The following is a 21473-nucleotide window of genomic DNA, read 5'->3' as shown; positions in this document are numbered from 1 at the left end:
TGAACATGAAACTCTGAATCCTGATGACATTCCTGTGGGTATTGGTCTTGCTAAAAAGCTCATCAAGCTTGCTCCTTCTAATTATGCAAACATTCTGGCAAGCAGAATTGTGTTAAGAAATTATGGTGGAGCTTCTCCTACGGTTGGCCAATTCAGTGATCAAATGAGACAATTGGAGGATAGCATGACATGTGTTTCTTTGGTTTCAGCCATTGAAACTCTATCTGGAAAAATTGAGAATTGCATGAAAGAGCTGAAGGATGAATTTAAAAATACCATATCCCAATTGGCACAAAGAGATAATTGCAATTCTTCCTCCAGGTGGATACAAGTTTCATCTGTGAGGAATACACGTCCTCCAAGGAGCTCATTCCAAAACAGGTCAAACCAAAACAGACCGCCAAGGCAATCACGTGGGAGTATTTGGATAACTCTGCATGATCAGTTTGGTGAGAACATGAAGCGGTGGGATGGCCAACCAACTTCTAATCTTTTCAGGAGACTGAGGGAACTGCAAAGTGGCAGAACCCGAGGTAGCAATACCAGAAGGGTAGCTGTTACTTCCACAGTTCCCCAGGACAACTCAAATAGCTCCAACATTGGCTCCAGTTCTAACACTACACAGTGTGCTAATTGCACATGTGGGCATGTTCCCCATAACTAGGGGTGCCCTGCCTCCCGCCAGGGGGAGGAGAGGGATAACAGAGATAACAGAATCTATTGGGATGTGTACATCCAGTGGCCTGGCACTTCACAATTTCGGAAGTACAGGGCCTTGGTTGACACAGGAGCTCAGTGCACCATAATGCCATCAAATTATCAGGGATCAGAGTCTATAACTATTCCGGGAGTCACTGGTGGATCTCAAGAGTTAAGTAAGGTAGAGGTTAATATAAGTTTAACCGGTAAACAATGGAAGAAGCATACATTTGTGACCAGACCTGATGCACTGATGAAAACAGAGACAGAGACGACAGCACTCAATATGAGTAATAGAAATCATCGAACTTTATTGTTCCACGCTTCATTATTTATAGTAGTTTGTAATTATGATCTTGACCTAATAGAACAAAAATTAATGTAGATTCTTCTTTTAAGTAATTTTCTGGTGATGTGTTTAAAGTAGTTCCCAGCATATTTCCTTTTGAAAAATATATATGAAAGTTTCATGACCTCACTGGTATCTTTTTGTTTCCTAAGGAATTTCACTAGCATTAGATTTTAAGTCATTCCAACACACATCCTACACCAAACTCTCCCACTCCCCCTTTGCGCAACAAATGTAAAGAATAAAATGGGCCATTAGGATGGAGCCAGGAATTCCATGAGCAAGAGCTGAAGTTACTTTACAACTGAGGTTTTCATACTGCCTCTACAGTTCAAATAGTATTCCAGGGCACATAAGCACATTTTTGCATAAACCACAGCTGGTTTTTGTACATTAATACTATTGTAAATATTAAATAAATGTTTGCAGCATTTACAGTTTATTTCCACTGCCTTTCAACCTCACACCTCTTAAATTCAAAAAGGGTATAAGGAGCATATTCTTTCAAGCATCTATATCATAGGAAACCAGCCTAGTTATGTTTCAGGTTGTAACTTCAACAGGTATCTCTTTCTAACTTAGTGAAGTATTCAATTTTACTTCAAGTCCACATCTTTTAGTGTTCAGAAGAAACTTAACTTGAAGTAGGAACAGAAAATAAAAAATAATGTGCTTTCTTTTCTTGTTAGTGTCAGCAAAAAATTATTCCTGAGCAAGACCAGCTTATGATTATTGCATTGGAATATATCTACAGTTGTGAACGAGATGATCAGCTTGCACTCTGTTATGATATTTTGGAATGCCTTCCACAAAGAGGATATGGGTAAACATTTTCAGCTAGTTATTTGTAAATATTTTAGATATGCTAAATATAGCTGTGAATTTAATCTTTAAAAAAAATAATAGTTAGCTACCCTTCCAGCAGTTGTAATCATTTCAAACAAACATGTATTTGATTTTCATCAAGCAATGTTTCAAAGTGCTTTTCGTGATATCTGTTATATGAATTGCATGAAGAGATTGCAAGATGTATGTATTTAATATTAATTATACAATATATTTGAAGGCCTGAAACAGATAAAACAAACACTCTTCATGATGAAGTAGATGAACTGGAATGAATTCTTAGGTATTTAATTTTACTAAAATAAATAATGTATTATTACAGAAGTCACTAGGCATAGCCAAGGACTTTTTGAATGACAAGAAGGCATCATGAGTATTTATCTTAGTTTTAGTGCTGTCAGCAACATAATCTCTAATTTATTTGTATTTAGAACTTAGATATTTTAAATGGTTTGAACTGTTTGAATATTATAAAACTACACAGAAATTTTTCTTGGAATAAAAGTGGAAGTTTTGCTTTTATTATTTTTTCTTTTGTTTTCTTTTGGGAGGGACAAGAAGGTTACCTGGGGCATTTGTTATGATCTTGATAGTTTATAATGCTTTGAGTGATCAAAGACTAAAAACTGTGAATGTGCATCATCGGGTTACTGGTGATATGCGTTTACTTAGCAGTATTGATTTTTTTTGGGGGGGTAAATGTTACAGTGTCTAAGCCATACTGTTAGAGGGTTTGAGGAAACTGCATTCGCAGTGCATTCTCTCAGAGCGCTTTACAACTGCTGAGAGTACTTGTACAACTGTGCAGGATTCAAAAATGTAGACTATTCATTTGCAGTGTGTCAGAGCTGTTGGAGAAACATGGACTTCAGAAACCTGTTTCCTTTGTGAAAGACACTAAGGACAATGCAGAGGAGGCACAAAAGCTGATGACCAGGTTGATGAGGCAAATGGGCCGCAAGTTAGTATTCAAATGGAAATGGCAGATAAGGGTGAAAGGACATTAAAATAACAGCACTTATTGTGAGAGAGTGTACTTGCCTGTTCAGTTGCAATACGGAACTGTAGTATTCAAACTGAATACAGTATACATAAACCACATTTGTTAACCTCATGATTAACATGATTAGTATTTTGGCTTCATTGTCCACATTCAGACAACTTTTGTTTTGCTTCAAAACTTTTTCAGTAGGTTTGTGGTAAAGCAAACAGTCCTAAAATGCCAATTATAAAATGCTGCGAAAGGATGAACAGTAAAAAGTTAACACATTGTAAATGAGATCTTTTTAGACTATTTAATTTACTGACAGTATAGGATTTGTAAAATAACACTTTCTGGGTTTGGGGTATAGTATCATAGTATCATAGTATCAGTCAGGGTTCGAAGGGACCACAAAGATCATCTAGTTCCAACCCCCCTGCCATGGGCAGGGACACCCCACACTAGATCAGGCTGGCCAGAGCCTCATCCAGCCTGCTCTTAAACACCCCCAGGGACGGGGCCCCAACCACCTCCCTGGACAACACATTCCAGGGTTTCACCACTCTCATGGTGAAGAACCTCCTCCTCACATCCAGCCTGAATCTCCCCACCTCCAGCTTCATTCCATTCCCCCTAGTCCTATCACTACCTGATATCCTGAGAAGTCCTTCCCCAGCCTTCCTGTAGGCCCCCTTCAGATACTGGAAGGCGACAATTAGGTCACCTCGGAGCCTTCTCTTCTGCAGACTGAACAGCCCCAACTCTTTCAGTCTGTCCTCATAGGAGAGGTGCTCCAGCCCTCTGATCATCCTCGTGGCCCTTCTCTGGACACATTCCAGCACGTCCATATCCCTCTTGTAATAGGGGCTCCAGAATTGGAGGCAGTACTCCAGGTGGGGTCTCACCAGAGCTGCGTAGAGGGGGAGGATCACCTCCCTCGACCTGCTAGCCACACTTCTCCTGATGCAGCCCAGGATCTGATTGGATTTGCGGGCTGCAAGTGCACATTGAGAGCTCATGTTGAGCTTTTTTTCCACCAGCACCCCCAAGTCTCTCTCCTCCGGGCTGCTTTCCAGCCAGTCACTGCCCAGCCTGTATTTGTGCCTGGGATTGCCTCGACCCAGATGCAGGACCCTGCACTTGCTCTTATTGAACTTCATGAGGTTGGCCTGTGCCCACCTCTCCAGCCTGTCAAGGTCCCTCTGGATGGCCTCCCTTCCCTCCAGCGTGTCTGCTGCACCACACAGCTTGGTGTCATCAGCAAACTTGCTGAGGGTGCACTCAATGCCACTGTCCATGTCCCCCACAAAGATGTTGAATAAGACAGGTCCCAGGACTGATCCCTGAGGGACTCCGCTTGTCGCTGGCCTCCTCTGGGACATGGAGCCATTGACAGCCACTCTTTGGGTGCGGCCATCAAGCCAGTTCCTTATCCATCTAGTGGTCCACCCATCAAACCCATGTGTCACCAGTTTGGAGACCAGGATGTGATGTGGGACAGTGTCGAAGGCTTTGCTCAGGTCCAGGTAAACGACATCAGTTGCTCGCCCCTCATCTATTAATTTTGTCACCTGCTCATAGAAGGCCACCAGGTTGGTCAGGCAGGATTTGCCCTTGGCAAAGCCATGCTGACTGTTCCCAATCACCTCTTCACTATTCTTTTGAGCGAGTAGTGACTCCAGGAGGATCTGTTCCATGATCTTTCCAGGCACAGAGGTGAGACTGACTGGCCTGTAGTTCCCTGGTTCCTCCTTCTTGCCCTTTTTGAAGATGGGGGCAATGTTTCCCCTTTTCCAGTCTGTGGGGACTTCACCAGATTGCCATGACTTTTGTCATTACAGTCCGTTGCTGTAGGGACATCAGGAACGGGTACAGGTGAGATGATGCTCTTTGGGTTGGTGGGCAGTGGGTACGTTGGGTCCTGGATGCTGGGCTGGTATTAAACTAGGATGGAGAAACTTAGAACAACTTATAACTATTCACATAATTACATTGATGAGGGTTGCCTCCTCTGAGTTCATCCTCTCTCAGCCAGAGTCACGTTCTGCTGTGGGATACACTGAATGTCCCCAGTTTCTAACATAACCCAGTACGTGTGACCAGGCCCCTCAGCCGAGACCACCCCTCGGGTTGGTTTGCCCCCACCAGCAGCAGGAAAAAGCCACACTGACTTCCCCAGCAGGTTCTTCTCAGCAATCACAGGAACTCCATCTCCATCCACTGTTTGCAGCAGGTCGGACTGGGCAGGACCAGCTCGGTTCACAGATCCTCTGCTGTTCACTAACCAAGTGGCTTGAGCTAGGTGCTTTTCCCAGTTCCTGAAGGTTCCACCCCCCATGGCTTTTAGGGTGGTCTTTAGCAAGCCATTGTAGCGCTCAACCTTCCCTGCAGCTGGTGCATGGTATGGGATGTGGTAAATCCACTCAATCCCATGTTCCTTTGCCCAGTCCCTTATGAGATGGTTCCTGAAGTGGGTTCCATTGTCTGATTCAATCCTCCCGGGGGTGCCGTGTCTCCACAGGATATGTCTCTCTAGGCCCAGGATGGTGTTGCGAGCAGTGGCATGAGGAACTGGATAGGTCTCCAGCCACCCTGTACTTGCCTCCACCATGGTCAGTACGTACTGCTTGCCACTGTGAGACCGAGGAAGGGTGATGTAGTCGATCTGCCAGGCCTCTCCATATTTATATTTCGACCATCTCCCCCCATACCACAGAGGCTTCATGCGCTTGGCCTGCTTGATGGCAGCACAGATGTCACACTCATGGATGACCTGTGAGATGGCCTCCATAGAGATGTCCACAGCTCTGTCCCGAGCCCACCGGTATGTGGCATCTCTCCCTTGGTGGTCAGAAGTGTCATGGGCCCAGTGAGCTAAGAACAGCTCACCCTTGTGTTCCCAGTCCAAGTCTATTTGGGAGATCTTAGCAGCCAGGTCTGCTTGGTGGTTGTGCTTGTGCTCCTCTGTGGCTCTGCTCTTGGGGATGTGTGCATCGATGTGCCGTACCTTGGTTGGCAGCCTGTCCAGGCGGGCGGCGATGTCTTGCCACAGGTCAGCGGCCCAAACAGGCTTCCCTTTTCTCTGCCACCCGTTCCTCCTCCATTCCTTCAGCCACCCCCACAAGGCGTTGGCTACCATCCATCAATAACAGGGAAAAAGGTTCACAAGGACAAGGAACAAGAATGGATGGGAGGGGAATAGAAAAAAAAAATAATACAAAACCAGTCTGTCTCTGAGGAGGCGCAGAGGCAGCAGGGAGAAGGATCAGGTCCAGCCACGTGGCTGAGGATCAGGAGAGCAGCTGCAGTAGCTCTCATCCAGCAGAGGCAGGAGCCAAAAAGGAGATCCAACAGCTATGAGGTCCTGCTTTTTATACCCTTGCTGGGCAGGGAGGGGGGAGTGGAACAGACTCAGCTTTCCCAGGGGGGAGACGCCCTTCAGGGAGTGTAAAGTACCCGCAAGCCCTCCACCCTGCTTTCTTCTTTTGTTTTCAGAAAAAGGTGTTAACCCACCACAGAAACCCTGCATGTGCCTAAATCTCAAATCTATGTTATTAATATTTGAAAAAGACTGATGCAGAATCTGATTATGCATGTATTCTTACCTACATTTTCACTTCAAGGTACTGCAATTTATTACAGAAACAGTGCTGTGTCCGCTATAATTGGTGTTCAAGTAGTTACATCTTTTAAAAGTTTTAAATTAGTTTTATTAGTCTGCAAATAAAATTGCGTAGGGCTACCAGTCTGGTTAGCTCTTGGGAGAAGAACTGATTGGTAATGCCCAGTGGCAGGACAAGAAATGTGGAACGTAGGAGGTTCCATCTCAACATGAAAAGACATTCCTTTACAGTGAGGGTAATGGAGCACTGGAACAGGCTGCACAGTTTGTGGAGTCTCCTTCTCTGGAGACTTTCAGAACCTGCCTGCATGAGCTAATGTGCAGCCTGCCCTAGATGACCCAGCTTTGGCAGTGGGGTTGGACTTGATGATCTCTGGAGATCCCTTCCAACCCCTAACATTCTGTGATTATAATTAAAAAAAAATAAAATCTCTGTACCATAGGATTAAAAACCCACAAGCAACACAACAAAGTGGCTTGGAGAGACTATCTAGAAATAATGAGTTTACTTTCAAATGTAAAAATGTATGTTTTTTTGTTTTGGTTTGGGATTTTTAAGTGCTTTAAGAAAAAAGGGAAATTCATTTAGATTAACACATCTCAATGAAACACCAAATTCTTAAATGGGAAAGGCTGGAAATATTAACACATGCCTCTGTTTTCAATATTTACAGTAAGCTAGGCATCAATCTTCTACACAGGTAATATTATTTTACCTATTTGCATCTATGCTGTAAAAGAAGATTCTTTCATATCTAAATCTACAGGAGAATGAACACCTGCACTGCAACCTCCAAGGCTATTCTATGGCTGAACTATTTGTCTTATTTCTTAATGTAAGAAAGAGAGGCAGAGAGACTCAAATGAACTCTCAGAATTGGGAAAGTAAGAGAAGAATCAGAAAAATTCTGTTTTCTACAGTGGCAAAAAGTGGGAGCTATAGTTGTGCCATAAAGAGGAAAAAGTTCCTATGACACACCAAAAAGCTTCCTATCCACAGAGAAAAACTTGCCCTTTTCAGGGGGCAATGATGTACACACACACACACAAAGCAAGACAGGAGAAAATAAAACGGTGGGTTGGACACGATGATCTTGAAGGTCTCTTCCAACCTGGTTTATTCTAATCTATTCTAAATTACAAAAAATACAAAATTACAAACAAACAAATCTCTCATAACAGTCCTGCCAAAACCAAACCAACCAACCAACCAAAAACAAAAAAAGTTACAAAACTGAAAGATACCATTTCAAATTAGTTTGTAGTTTGCATAAAGAGAAGTAAACCTCTTCTTATTGGGAAAGTGAAATCCAAGTTTCCATTAAAAGAGCAGTATTTCTTTTCATATATGATAACCATAAATATACCTGGCCAAATCCATGCAGCTATCAGTCAAACTTGTTGAAGAATTGAAATATTCTCTGCCAGCAGCCAAAACCAGTTCGATACTTTTTGCATAGCTGACTCGGTACTGTGACTTCCCTTTTGATGAACTCGGTAGATCCACCGACCAAACACTGCAATGCATCATTTGCCCAGCCAAGTGGATATTGTCTATGCTGCTTGAGCATAAAAGACTTTCTGTGAATATCTAAAAGGAAGAACATTAATTTAATAACCTGCAGCAGCAGTTTCAAACAAGCTTATCTACGTTGCATGAACCAAGCCCTTCCATCTTTCAAGTCAAAAAGAACATATTCATTCCAAGCAGAAAGTCCAACTTCTACCAAGGAATTTCCACAATTTAAGTAAAGCTGAAATTAACTGGCAGCTAGGTATTTTGACTTCCTGTAGGAAAAAAAACCCCAAACTTACTAGCAGCCTTTTTACAGTATGACTTAGAGATCAAAAATTATTTATACCTACATTCTAAGGAGCTAGAAGGATGTAAGAATCTAAAAAGGCAGTTCAGTATTAAGAACTTAAAAGCAACAACAAAAAAAAATTTCTATCTGTGAAGCAACTTAGAATATTTACAACTAAGCATTTAAGTGGCTTTAAAAGTATCAATTAACACTTATCTTCAAATAATGCATACTAACATAATGCTGAATCTGCCACGAGACATTAATTTATTTTCAGGTCAAAGTTTTGCCTACTTTGAGACATTCAGTCTCAATTACTCACAAAAAGAAATTCTCAGGGTTTGGGGATGTTTTTGTTGTTGTTGGGTTTTGGGGGTTTGTGGTGGGGGTTTTTTTTTGGTTCCTTGAGAGTTTTTTTATAATATTTTAAGTATTGTCCTAATGAAGAACCACATATGACTTTAATAATTTAAGACAATATTGCAGTTGTAGTAATATGGCCTTCATGGCTGTGGCCGGTTGACGTTGCCCCCTTAAGAAAGGGAACATGGTGGACGGAAGTTGGTAAACGGAAGGAATAGTCTAAACTAATTTCATTGGACGAGTGGGAGGAAGCACCTTCTGAAGTGGGAGTGAAGTGGACATTTCCAGCACTTCTCAGTCAGTCTTGCTTCTGTCTTTGCTTCGTGCAGCAGCTTTGCCTGTGCTGGGCTTTCTGCCAAGGCCCCGGCCTTGAAATCCAGACACCAGGCCTGTATACTAACTCCCTTCCAATTAACATGAACTGCTTCTAACTTTTTTTCCTCTCTTTCCTTTCTCTTTCTATCCCATTCTGGGGAAAGGGGGGGAGAGCGGGGAGAGCGGAGGTGGGGGACCCCTCTCTGCCGAGGGGTTTACTCTCATTTCTGTGTTACTCTGTTGTATATCTTTGTATATATTGTAGATATTGTAAATTTGTAAATATCTCCCTGCAAACCCTACATCGCTTTGTAAATATAGCTCCACTGCTTTGCTAATTCAGCTTGCGAGTTTTTTTTTCCTTTCCCTTCAATTTTTTTTCCCTTTTACTTTACAAAGGGGGAAGGGAGGAGGCTTCTTGTCCTTGCCCTTCCACCCACCACATTTTTTTTATTGGCGTACCCAACGTGCGGCAGATAATTAGTTTAATTTATTATCTGATTGATTTAGTGTTTTCCAGCTGAATTAGCAAACATGAAGGTATTGTGGTTTGTGGAGCGATTATTCTTTTCAATTTTTGGGGCTCTGATTTACAGGTATTGTTTGGGTTTGATTTTGGATTACCTGGGTAAATATTTGGTGCGGACAATTTATATGTGGGTTATGTATAAAGTTAAATTATGGTATGGAAAATGTATTAATTTATTATGGCCAGTGAGATACAGGAATGTTACCTCCACCACTCTCCCAATTGAGATAAAGGGTTTTAAGATTCCGCCTGAGGAGACAGTAACTTTAGGTGATGCCTGGGATCCAAAGGTGATTTATCTCATGTCTATAATTCTGCTGCTGGTGATAATTATCGTGTATCGCCTGATTTCTTTACGGCGAGAGAGAAAGGTGTCCAGAGCTTGTTTTGTTATTAAAACTAGATCAAAAAGAAAACACCATGGCTCTAGGTCAGTCCCAGAGTCATCTAGTGACGAGGACTGTGGAGAACCCGTGTCAGTCAAAAAGAAGGCTAAAAAGTTAATTGGTAAAGCAGCTCTAAATGACTTTGCTGATTCTAGCAAGCAGCCAAGGGCATCGGCTGGTATCAACATGGCGCCTACTCCTTCTCCCACTCCTTCTCCTTCTTCTTCTTCTCCGTCGGCCATTAACGGAGCAACGTCACTTCCACCCACTCCCTCGGTGGGACCGGAAGTCACTGCCCCAGCAGCTGATTTATCTCAGGACCTGTCAGCTTCCATTAAGGTGGCTGTAAATTCAAACACAGCTCCAGTTAAGGTGGCTCCTTTAAAGACTAGAGGTGGAAAGGCCAAAGATGGAGAAGAAGAGGAGGAGACTGATCCTGGTGAGGGGCCCTCTACTCTAAAAGATCCTGCTCAGGAGGAAGAGAAGGTTTGTTTTAAAGATCTAGTTAACCTAGTGAGATCAAAGCAGGATAGAGATGAAGCTAGGAAAGCAGCTGGCAAAGGTGGTTCTCAGCTTAAAGAGATCCTTAGGAGAATGACAGCAGGATTTTACGGGCAAAGAATTCAGGGAGATGAAGATGAAGATGATATTACAGACTGTTCGTCACCACGGGAGGAATTGAGAAATGTCCGTAAAGATTTCACCAGGGCAGATAAGGAGCCAGTTCTAGCTTGGCTTAGTAGGTGTTATGATACAGGTGCTTCAGCTCTAACAGTTGGAGACAAGTCAGCAGCTCAGTTAGGAACTCTCTCAAGGGACAATGGAATAGATAGACATCTAGGCGAAGCTCTCGGTAAGGTTAATCTGTGGATACGCCTTTTGATAGCGGTTGCCCTGAGATACCCTTCCCGAGATGACCTTCCATGGAATCCTAAACCCTGGACTACCATAGATGAGGGAATTAAGCGCTTGAGAGAATTTGCTGTTAGAGAGCTACTCTATGGTGAACATGAAACTCTGAATCCTGATGACATTCCTGTGGGTATTGGTCTTGCTAAAAAGATCATCAAGCTTGCTCCTTCCAATTATGCAAACATTCTGGCAAGCAGAATTGTGTCAAGAAGTTATGGTGGAGCTTCTCCTACGGTTGGCCAATTCAGTGATCAAATGAGACAATTGGAGGATAGTATGACACGTGGTTCTTTGGTTTCAGCCATTGAAACTCTGTCTGGAAAAATTGAGAATTGCATGAAGGATCTGAAAGATTCCATATACCAATTGGCACAAAGGGATAGTTTCAATTCTCCCTCCAGGTGGGTACAAGTTTCATCTGTAAGGAATACACGTCCTCCAAGGAGGTCATTCCAAAACAGGACATTCCAAAACAGGTCATTCCAAAACAGACCACCAAGGCAATCACGTAGAACTATTTGGATAACTCTGCGTGATCAGTTTGGTGAGAACATGAACCGCTGGGATGGCCAACCAACTTCTAATCTTTTCAGGAGACTGAGGGAATTGCAAAGTGGCAGAACCCGAGGTAGCAATACCAGAAGGGTAGCTGTTACTTCCACAGTTCCCCAGAACGACTCTTATGGCTCCAACAGTGGCTCCAGTTATAACACGCAAAGTTATAACCCTGCACAATATGTGCAATGCACATGTGCGCATGTTCCCCATAACTAGGGGTGCCCTGCCTCCCGCCAGGGGGAGGAGAGGGATAACAGAGATAACAGAATCTATTGGGATGTGTACATCCAGTGGCCTGGCACTTCACAATTTCAGAAGTACAGGGCCTTGGTTGACACAGGAGCTCAGTGCACCATAATACCATCAAATTATCAGGGATCAGAGTCTATAACTATTTTGGGAGTCACTGGTGGATCTCAAGAGTTAAGTAAGGTAGAGGTTAATATAAGTTTAACTGGTAAACAATGGAGGAAGCATACAGTTGTGACCGGACCTGATGCACCTTGTATTTTGGGAATTGATTTTCTGAGAGAAGGGCGTTTCAAAGACCCTAAAGGTTACAAATGGGCTTTTGGAGTAGCTTCTATAGAAATTGATGGACAAAAATTGAAGCTATCTGCCAGACCTGAGCTTTCTGATGAATCTGCAGTTGTGGGACAACATAAGATACAGGACATTAATTTGCCGGTTGCTTCTCAGACTGTGCATCACAGACAATACAGAACCAACCGTGACTCTTTGTTGCCCATTCAGAATCTGATTCGTCAGTTGGAAAGTCAGAAAGTCGTCAGCAAAACTCATTCACCTTTCAACAGTCCAGTGTGGCCTGTGCGGAAGCAGAATGGAGACTGGCGTCTGACGGTAGACTACCGAGCCCTAAATGAAGTGACACCACCTATGAGTGCAGCAGTACCAGACATGATGGAGCTACAGTATGAGCTGGAATCCAAAGAGGCCAAATGGTATGCTACCATAGACATTGCTAATGCATTTTTCTCTATTCCCATAGCAGAGGAATGCAGGCCTCAGTTTGCTTTCACCTGGAGAGGAATCCAGTACACTTTCAACAGGCTGCCAATGGGCTGGATCCACAGCTCAAGCATCTGTCATGCAGTGATCCACGATGCTCTGGAGAAAGGCGGTGCTCCAGAACACATCCAGTTCATCGATGATATCATCGTCTGGGGTAAAACTGCTGAGGAAGTCTTTGAGAAAGGTAACAAAATCATTGACATTCTTCTGAATGCAGGTTTTGCCATCAAGCGAGACAAGGTGAAAGGACCTACCACAGAGATTCAGTTTCTGGGAGTGCGGTGGCAGGATGGACGCCGACACATTCCAGTGGATGTGGTAAATAGAGTCTCTACCATGGCAAGTCCCACAAACAAGCAAGAGACCCTACGTTTCTTGGGGATAGTGGGATTTTGGAGACTGCACATTCCTGGATACAGTCAAATTGTGAAACCTCTGTATGATGTAACTCGAAAGAGAAACCATTTCCACTGGGGACCTGAACAACAAGCAGCCTTTGACCAGATGAAGCAAGAGGTGATTCAAGCAATGGGTCTGGGACCTGTCCAAGATGGTCCAGACATTAAGAACATTTTGTACACGGCTGCGAGTGACAATGGTCCAACCTGGTGCTTGTGGCAAAAAGCTCCAGGTGAGACACGTGGACGACCTCTTGGTTTCTGGAGTCGAGGTTACAGAGGTTCAGAGGCTAACTATACTCCAACAGAGAAAGAAATTTTAGCTGCCTATGAAGGAGTGAAAGCATCTTCTGAAGTGATTGGAACTGAATCACAACTTCTCTTAGCTCCCAGATTACCAGTTTTGAATTGGATGTTCAAAGGCAAAGGATCCACACCACATCATGCCACAGACTCAACCTGGTCTAAGTGGATGGCTCTGATAACACAGAGAGCTCGAATGGGAAATCTTGAAAGACCTAGTCTAGTGGAGGTGATCTCAAGTTGGCCTGAAGGTATCAACTGTGCCAAACCTCCAGAGGAGAAAGTGACTCGTGCTGAGGAAGCTCCTCCTTATAATGACCTTTCTGATGATGAAAAGAAATATGCTTTGTTCACAGACGGTTCCTGTCGTCTTGTTGGAAACAAGCGAAGGTGGAAGTCTGCTGTGTGGAGTCCAACACGCCGAGTTGCAGAGGCGAAAGATGGAGAAGGAGAGTCCAGTCAATTCGCAGAGGTAAAAGCTGTCCAGCTAGCTCTCGACGTGGCTGAACGTGAGAGATGGCCAAAGCTTTATCTCTACACCGACTCATGGATGGTAGCCAATGCTCTATGGGGTTGGCTAAAGAACTGGAAGAAGAGTGGTTGGCAGAGGAAAGGAAAACCCATTTGGGCAGCCAACCTATGGCAGGACATTGCTGATCGAATCGAGAGAATTCCAGTGAAAGTGAGACACATCGATGCTCACATTCCTAAGAGCAAAGCTACTGAGGAACAGCAACACAACCATCAGGCAGATCTAGCTGCAAGAGTTTCTCAAGTAGACATGGACTCTAATCTTGATCTCGACTGGAAACACCGAGGTGAGATATTCTTAGCTCGGTGGGCTCACGATTCATCAGGACATCAAGGCAGAGATGCAACATACCAATGGGCTCGTGACAGATCCATAGACATTTCCATGGATGCTATCACGCAAGTCATCCATGACTGTGACATTTGTGCTGCTATTAAGCAGGCAAAACGACTTAAGCCCTTGTGGTATGGTGACAGATGGTCCAAGTACAAGTATGGTGAAGCTTGGCAGATTGACTATATCACTCTACCACGTTCTCGTTCTGGTAAGCAATACGTGCTTACTATGGTAGAGGCAAACACTGGATGGTTGGAAACTTATCCAGTTCCACATGCAACTGCACGCAACACCATTCTTGTTCTGGAGAGACAAATCCTGTGGAGACACGGAACTCCAGAGAGGATTGAGTCAGACAATTGAACTCATTTCAAGAACAACCTTGTAAAGAACTGGGCAAAAGAGCACGGTATTGAGTGGATATTTCACATTCCCTACTATGCACCAGCTTCAGGGAAGATTGAACGCTACAACGGTTTGTTGAAGACCACTCTCAAAGCCATGGGAGGTGGATCTTTGAAAAACTGGGAAAAACATTTAGCACAAGCAACCTGGCTGGTAAATAGTAGAGGTTCAGTGAACCGAGCTGGACCTGCACAATCAGATTTGCTACAGAAAGTAGAAGGTGATAGAGTTCCTGTTGTTAGAGAAAAGAATCTGTTAGGTAAAACTGTTTGGGTATTTTCACCCTCAGCAGAGGCTAAACCTGTCCGAGGGGTGGTTTCAGCTGAAGGTCCGGGTCACACTTATTGGGTAATGCAAGAGAATGGTGAAATTCAGTGTATTCCACAAAGAAATTTAACTTTAGCTGAAAGAGGTTAATTTCAAACTGTTGTATAGCTACATCGCGTCCAAAGGAAGAATCAACGAGGAATCTACGGTGCACGAACCCTGAGATCCCTGAGAGCCCTGAGTCAACTAAGAGACCCTGAGAATCCCTGTTTCCCTTTTCTTCGCTTCGTCGGTGAAGAAATGAACTGTTTTCCATTTTTCTCATTTTCTGATTTTCTTGGACTTTTGAATCATCTACATCTGAGCATAGCCGGAATGGACTATGAACTTTACTCACGAACTGTAAATATCGTTTTGGATTGGATGGACAGTATGAACAGCCAATGAAATTGTTTAGAAGGGGTGGACTGTGGCCGGTTGACGTTGCCCCCTTAAGAAAGGGAACATGGTGGACGGAAGTTGGTAAACGGAAGGAATAGTCTAAACTAATTTCATTGGACGAGTGGGAGGAAGCACCTTCTGAAGTGGGAGTGAAGTGGACATTTCCAGCACTTCTCAGTCAGTCTTGCTTCCGCCTTTCTACGGTGCGGCTGCTCTCTGTCCCTGTGCTGGGCTTTCTGCCAAGGCTCCGGCCTTGAGAGAAAAACTGATAAGGCCTGTATTAACTCCTTTCCAATTAACACAAAACTGCTTTTAACTTCTTTCTTTCGCTCTCTCTCTCTTCTAACCTAATCTGGGGAAAGGGGGGAAAGAGGGGAAAGAGGAGGTGGGGAACCCCCCTCTCTGCCGAGAGGGGTTCACTCTCATTTCTGTGTTACTCTGTTGTATATCTTTGTATATATTGTAGATATTGTAAATTTGTAAATATCTCCCTGCAAACCCTACATCGCTTTGTAAATATAGCTCCACTGCTTTGCTAATCCAGCTTGCGAGTTTTTTTTCTTTTCCCTTCAATTTTTTTTCCCTTTTACTTTACAAGGGGGAAGGGAGGAGGCTTCTTGGCCTTACCTTCCACCCACCACAATGAATTTCCCTTTTTTCTTAAAGCACTTAAAAATCCCAAACCAAAACAAAAAAACATAATGACAACAAGAAATATCCTGAACAAAAACCCCCACAAACCAAGAAAACAAACAAAAAATACAAATAAAACCCCAAACACCAAACCTGCCCCAAAACCCCAGAAAAACTAAACAAACTGCAAACCAAACAACAAAATCCAAAACACAATTGCATCACCAAACAAAAATACTTATGTCTCATCTAGAGAGGAAAATGTGTGTTTATGAGTGCGTTTATAAGTGTGCTGATGCCAAAGAGAATTTTCACTTAGGAATCAGCATACATACCAATGAATCGCAAGAAGAGGATCACGCTTTTTTGTCTTTATTTTTGCAGAGTTTTGTTGTTTGCATTTTTCAGTGGAAAAAAGCCTTAGGTCAAAGTTTAATGACAGTCAATTTCACAGTATTAATTATATAATGCTATGTATATTGGTACCTTTTTATTCAAAAGAAATTTTATTGACTGTCATTACTACTTATGAGCACTCTAGGTGCGTCAGCAGTGGGGTTGGACTAGATGATTTCCACAGGTCTCTTCCAAGCCCCAGCATCCTGTGATTTTGTAATTGGTTGGATGGTTGGATCCAGAGATTAGCAGTGAACAACTTAATGTCCAGATGGAAATTGTATAACTCCATAATTCAATAATGATAGGAGAAATATTTAATGAAATAATTACTTATTTAAGTACCTGTGTCTTTGGTCTCTTTTGTTAAATTCATTTCAGGTCTAAATTCAAGAGAGTTTACATCATGTGATCACAATTAGGTGAAGAGGATTGTGGCAATCCAAGAATACATTTTCATTAAAACAGGTTAACTTTTCCAGAAATCTCATTTTTAATTTATTCAACAGTTTTAGAAAAAAAATGGCTTCCTCTTCCTTCCTTTTTAGGCATTGTCTACAGCTTATTGTAGACTGTCCGAGTGCTATTCAGGAAGAATTAGATCTCATTCGTGCCCTTGGCTACCTTGAAGAGTTTGGCGTGAAAATACTACCATTACAAGGTACTGCATATTTTTGTTCTTCATATGATTACTTCAATCGCAGACACACATATACATGAGGAATACTTTACTAGTGCTAGAATATTGCATAAGTAAACTAAATTGCCCCTTCCCTGCCTCTGAACATGTTACAAACATATAAAAAAATTATTAAAAAAATATATTTAAAAAAATCAGTTCATGTGAGATCAGAAAAATGTCTGCATATGGAATCTATGCTGTGGGACCTCTTTTAGGAGGACTTTTTGGCAATTATAAAACTGAGTAATGGAAGATCATGATGACTTGATCAGAAGTAGTTTCAGCTCATCTTATATTTGCAAAATAATCTCTACTTGGTCATGTGCTGATGAGCAGGTTCTTCATGCATAGGCAGTTTTCATGCCTCCACTACACTATTTCACTTTGAAATATATAGAATAGAATAGAATAAACCAGGCTGGAAGAGACCTTCAAGATCATCGCGTCCAACCCTTCAACCAATCCAACCCACCCAAACAACTAACCCATGGCACCAAGCACCCCATCAAGTCTCCTCCTGAAAACCTCCAATGATGGCGACTCCACCACCTCCCCAGGCAGCCCATTCCAAAGGGCAATCACTCTCTCTGTATAGAACTTCTTTCTAACATCCAACCTAAACCTCCCCTGGTGCAGCCTGAGACTGTGTCCTCTTGTTCTGGTACTGGCTGCCTAGGAGAAGAGACCATCATCCGCCTGTCTACAACCTCCCTTCAGGTAGTTGTTGTGGAGGGTTGGAAGGGTAAGGCCAAGAAGCCTCTTCCCTCCCCCCTGTAAGTAAGGGGAAAGAAAAATTGAAGGAAAAGGAAAAACAAAACCTCACAAGCTGAATTAGCAAAGCAGTGGAGCTTTATATTTACAAAGCAATGTAGGGTATGCGGGGGAATATATACAAATTTACAATATTTACAATATATACAAAGATATACAATAAAGTAACACAGAAATGAGAGTAGCCCCCCTTGCCGAGGGGTTCCCCACCTCCGCTCTCCCCTCTCCCCCCCTTTCCCCAGAGTAGGTCAGAAAAGGGAGAAAGAAGAAAGAAAGAAGTTAAAAGCAGTTTTGTATTAATTGGAAGCAGTTAATACAGGCCTTATCAGGTTTGTCAGTTTGAAGGCCGGAGCCTTGGCAGAAAGCCCAGCACAAAAAGCTGCTGCCTGAAGAAGAGACGGAAGCAAGACTGAAGATAAAAGTGCTGGAATGCCCAGTTCACTCCCAGTTCAGAAGGTGCTTCCTCCCACTTCACCAATGAAATTAGTTTAGATTATTCTTTCCGTTTACCAACTTCCGTCCACCATATTCCCTTTCTTAAGGGGACAACGTCAACCGGTCACAGTCCACCCCTTCTAAACAATTTCATTGGCCGTTCATACTGTCCATCCAATCCAAAACGATATTTACAGTTCGTGAGTAAAGTTCATAGTCCATTCTGGCTATGCTCAGATGTAGATGATTCAAAAGTCCAAGAAAATCAGAAAATGAGAAAAATGGAAAACAGTTCATTTCTTCGCCGACGAAGTGAAGAAAAGGGAAACAGGGATTCTCAGGGTCTCTTAGTTGACTCAGGGCTCTCAGGGATCTCAGGGTTCGTGCACCGTAGATTCCTCATTGATTCTTCCTTTGGACGCGATGTAGCTGTACAACAGTTAGAAATTAACCTCTTTCAGCTAAAGTTAAATTTCTTTGTGGTATACACTGAATTTCACCATTCTCTTGCATTACCCAATAAGTGTGACCCGGACCTTCAGCTGAAACCACCCCTCGGACAGGTTTAGCCTCTGCTGAGGGTGAAAATACCCAAACAGTTTTACCTAACAGATTCTTTTCTCTAACAACAGGAACTCTATCACCTACTTTCTGTAGCAAATCTGAATGTGCAGGTCCAGCTCGGTTCACTGAACCTCTACTATTTACCAGCCAGGTTGCTTGTGCTAAATGTTTTTCCCAGTTTTTCAAAGATCCACCCCTCATGGCTTTAAGAGTGGTCTTCAACAAACCGTTGTAGCGTTCAATCTTCCCTGAAGCTGGTGCATAGTAGGGAATATGGAATATCCATTCAATACCATGCTCTTTTGCCCAGTTCTTTACAGGGTTGTTCTAGAAATGAGTTCCGTTGTCTGACTCAGTCCTCTCTGGAGTTCCGTGTTTCCACAGGATTTGTCTCTCCAGACCGAGAATGGTGTTGCGTGCAGTTGCATGTGGAACTGGATAAGTTTCCAACCATCCAGTGTTTGCCTCTACCATAGTAAGCACGTATTGCTTACCAGAACGAGAATGTGGTAGAGTGATGTAGTCAATCTGCCAAGCTTCACCATACTTGTACTTGGACCATCTGTCACCATACCACAAGGGCTTAATTTGCTTTCCCTGCTTAATAGCAGCACAAATGTCACAGTCATGGATGACTTGTGTGATAGCATCCATGGAAATGTCTATGGATCTGTCACGAGCCCATTGGTATGTTGCATCTCTGCCTTGATGTCCTGACGAACCATGAGCCCACCGAGCTAAGAATATCTCACCTCGGTGTTTCCAGTCGAGATCAAGATTAGAGTCCATGTCTACTTGAGAAACTCTTGCAGCTAGATCTGCCTGATGGTTGTGTTGCTGTTCCTCAGTAGCTTTGCTCTTAGGAATGTGAGCATCGATGTGTCTCACTTTCACTGGAATTCTCTCGATTCAGTCAGCAATGTCCTCCCACAGGTCGGCTGCCCAAATGGGTTTTCCTTTCCTCTGCCAACCACTCTTCTTCCAGTTCTTTAGCCAACCCCATAGAGCATTGGCTACCATCCATGAGTCGGTGTAGAGATAAAGCTTTGGCCATCTCTCACGTTCAGCCACGTCGAGAGCTAGCTGGACAGCTTTTATCTCTGCGAACTGACTGGATTCTCCTTCTCCATCCTTCGCCTCTGCAACTCGGCGTGTTGGACTCCACACTGCAGACTTCCACCTTCGCTTGTTTCCAACAAGACGACAGGAACCGTCTGTGAACAAAGCATACTTCTTTTCATCATCAGAAAGGTCATTGTAAGGAGGAGCTTCCTCAGCACGAGTTACTTTCTCCTCTGGAGGTTTAGCACAGTTGATACCTTCAGGCCAACTTGAGATCACCTCCACCAGACCAGGTCTTTCAAGATTTCCCATTCGAGCTCTCTGTGTTATCAGAGCCATCCACTTAGACCAGGTTGAGTCTGTGGCATGATGTGGTGTGGAGCCTTTGCCTTTGAACATCCAATTCAAAACTGGTAATCTGGGAGCTAAGAGAAGTTGTGATTCAGTTCCAATCACTTCAGAAGATGCTTTTACTCCTTCATAGGCAGCTAAAATTTCTTTCTCTGTTGGAGTATAGTTAGCCTCTGAACCTCTGTAACCTCGACTCCAGAAACCAAGAGGTCGTCCACGTGTCTCACCTGGAGCTTTTTGCCACAAGCACCAGGTTGGACCATTGTCACTTGCAGCCGTGTACAAAATGTTCTTAATGTCTGGACCATCTCGGACAGGTCCCAGACCCATTGCTTGAACCACCTCTTGCTTTATCTGGTCAAAGGCTGCTTGTTGTTCAGGTCCCCAGTGGAAATGGTTTCTCTTTCGAGTCACATCATACAGAGGTTTCACAATCTGACTGTATCCAGGAATGTGTAGTCTCCAAAATCCCACTATCCCCAAGAAACGTAGGGTCTCTTGCTTGTTTGTGGGACTTGCCATGGTAGAGACTCTATTTACCACATCCACTGGAATGTTTCGACGTCCATCCTGCCACCGCACTCCCAGAAACTGAATCTCTGTGGTAGGTCCTTTCACCTTGTCTCGTTTGATGGCAAAACCTGCATCCAGAAGAATGTCAATGATTTTGTTACCTTTCTCGAAGACTTCCTCAGCAGTTTTACCCCAGACGATGATATCATCGATGAACTGGATGTGTTCTGGAGCACCACCTTTCTCCAGAGCATCGTGGATCACTGCATGACAGATGCTTGAGCTGTGGATCCAGCCCATTGGCAGTCTGTTGAAGGTGTACTGGATTCCTCTCCAGGTGAAAGCAAACTGAGGCCTGCATTCCTCTGCTATGGGAATAGAGAAAAATGCATTAGCAATGTCTATGGTAGCATACCATTTGGCCTCTTTAGATTCCAGCTCATACTGTAGCTCCATCATGTCTGGTACTGCTGCACTCATAGGTGGCGTCACTTCATTCAGGGCTCGGTAGTCGACCGTCAGACGCCAGTCTCCATTCTGCTTCCGCACAGGCCGCACTGGACTGTTGAAAGGTGAGTGAGTTTTGCTGACGACTTTCTGACTCTCCAACTGACGAATCAGATTCTGAATGGGCAACAAAGAGTCACGGTTGGTTCTGTATTGCCTGTGATGCACAGTCTGAGAAGCAACCGGCAAATTAATGTCCTGTATCTTATGTTGTCCCACAACTGCAGATTCATCAGAAAGTTCAGGTCTGGCAGACAGCTTCAACTTTTGTCCATCAATTTCTATTGAAGCTACTCCAAAAGCCCATCTGTAACCTCTAGGGTCTTTGAAACGCCCTTCTCTCAGAAAATCAATTCCCAAAATACAAGGTGCATCAGGTCCGGTCACAACTGTATGCTTCCTCCATTGTTTACCAGTTAAACTTATATTAACCTCTACCTTACTTAACTCTTGAGATCCACCAGTGACTCCCAGAATAG

General features: G+C 43.4%; 1 protein-coding gene and 1 long non-coding RNA gene across 2 annotated transcripts in view; both read left to right on the top strand.

Moving 5' to 3' along the window:
- LOC137443377 (NBAS subunit of NRZ tethering complex-like) overlaps positions 1-21473 on the top strand; it is a 133956-nt gene that overhangs the window by 46326 nt on the left and 66157 nt on the right. The window contains exon 4 of the mRNA XM_068143015.1: positions 16658-16770. Coding sequence (XP_067999116.1) covers positions 16658-16770 — 113 coding nt within the window. The remainder of the gene's footprint in view (positions 1-16657; positions 16771-21473) is intronic.
- On the top strand, positions 520-3145 carry LOC137443513 (uncharacterized). Its single transcript, XR_010987907.1, has 3 exons — positions 520-1871; positions 2115-2177; positions 2733-3145. It is a non-coding gene; the product is annotated as an uncharacterized lncRNA (long non-coding RNA).

This window comes from Melanerpes formicivorus, unplaced genomic scaffold (assembly GCF_026170545.1).
Source record: "Melanerpes formicivorus ecotype bairdi unplaced genomic scaffold, bMelFor1.0.p_v2 SCAF_9, whole genome shotgun sequence".
NCBI lineage: Eukaryota > Metazoa > Chordata > Aves > Piciformes > Picidae > Melanerpes > Melanerpes formicivorus.
Note: the sequence above shows the minus strand (reverse complement) of the source record. Positions and strands in the feature narration are given on the sequence as shown.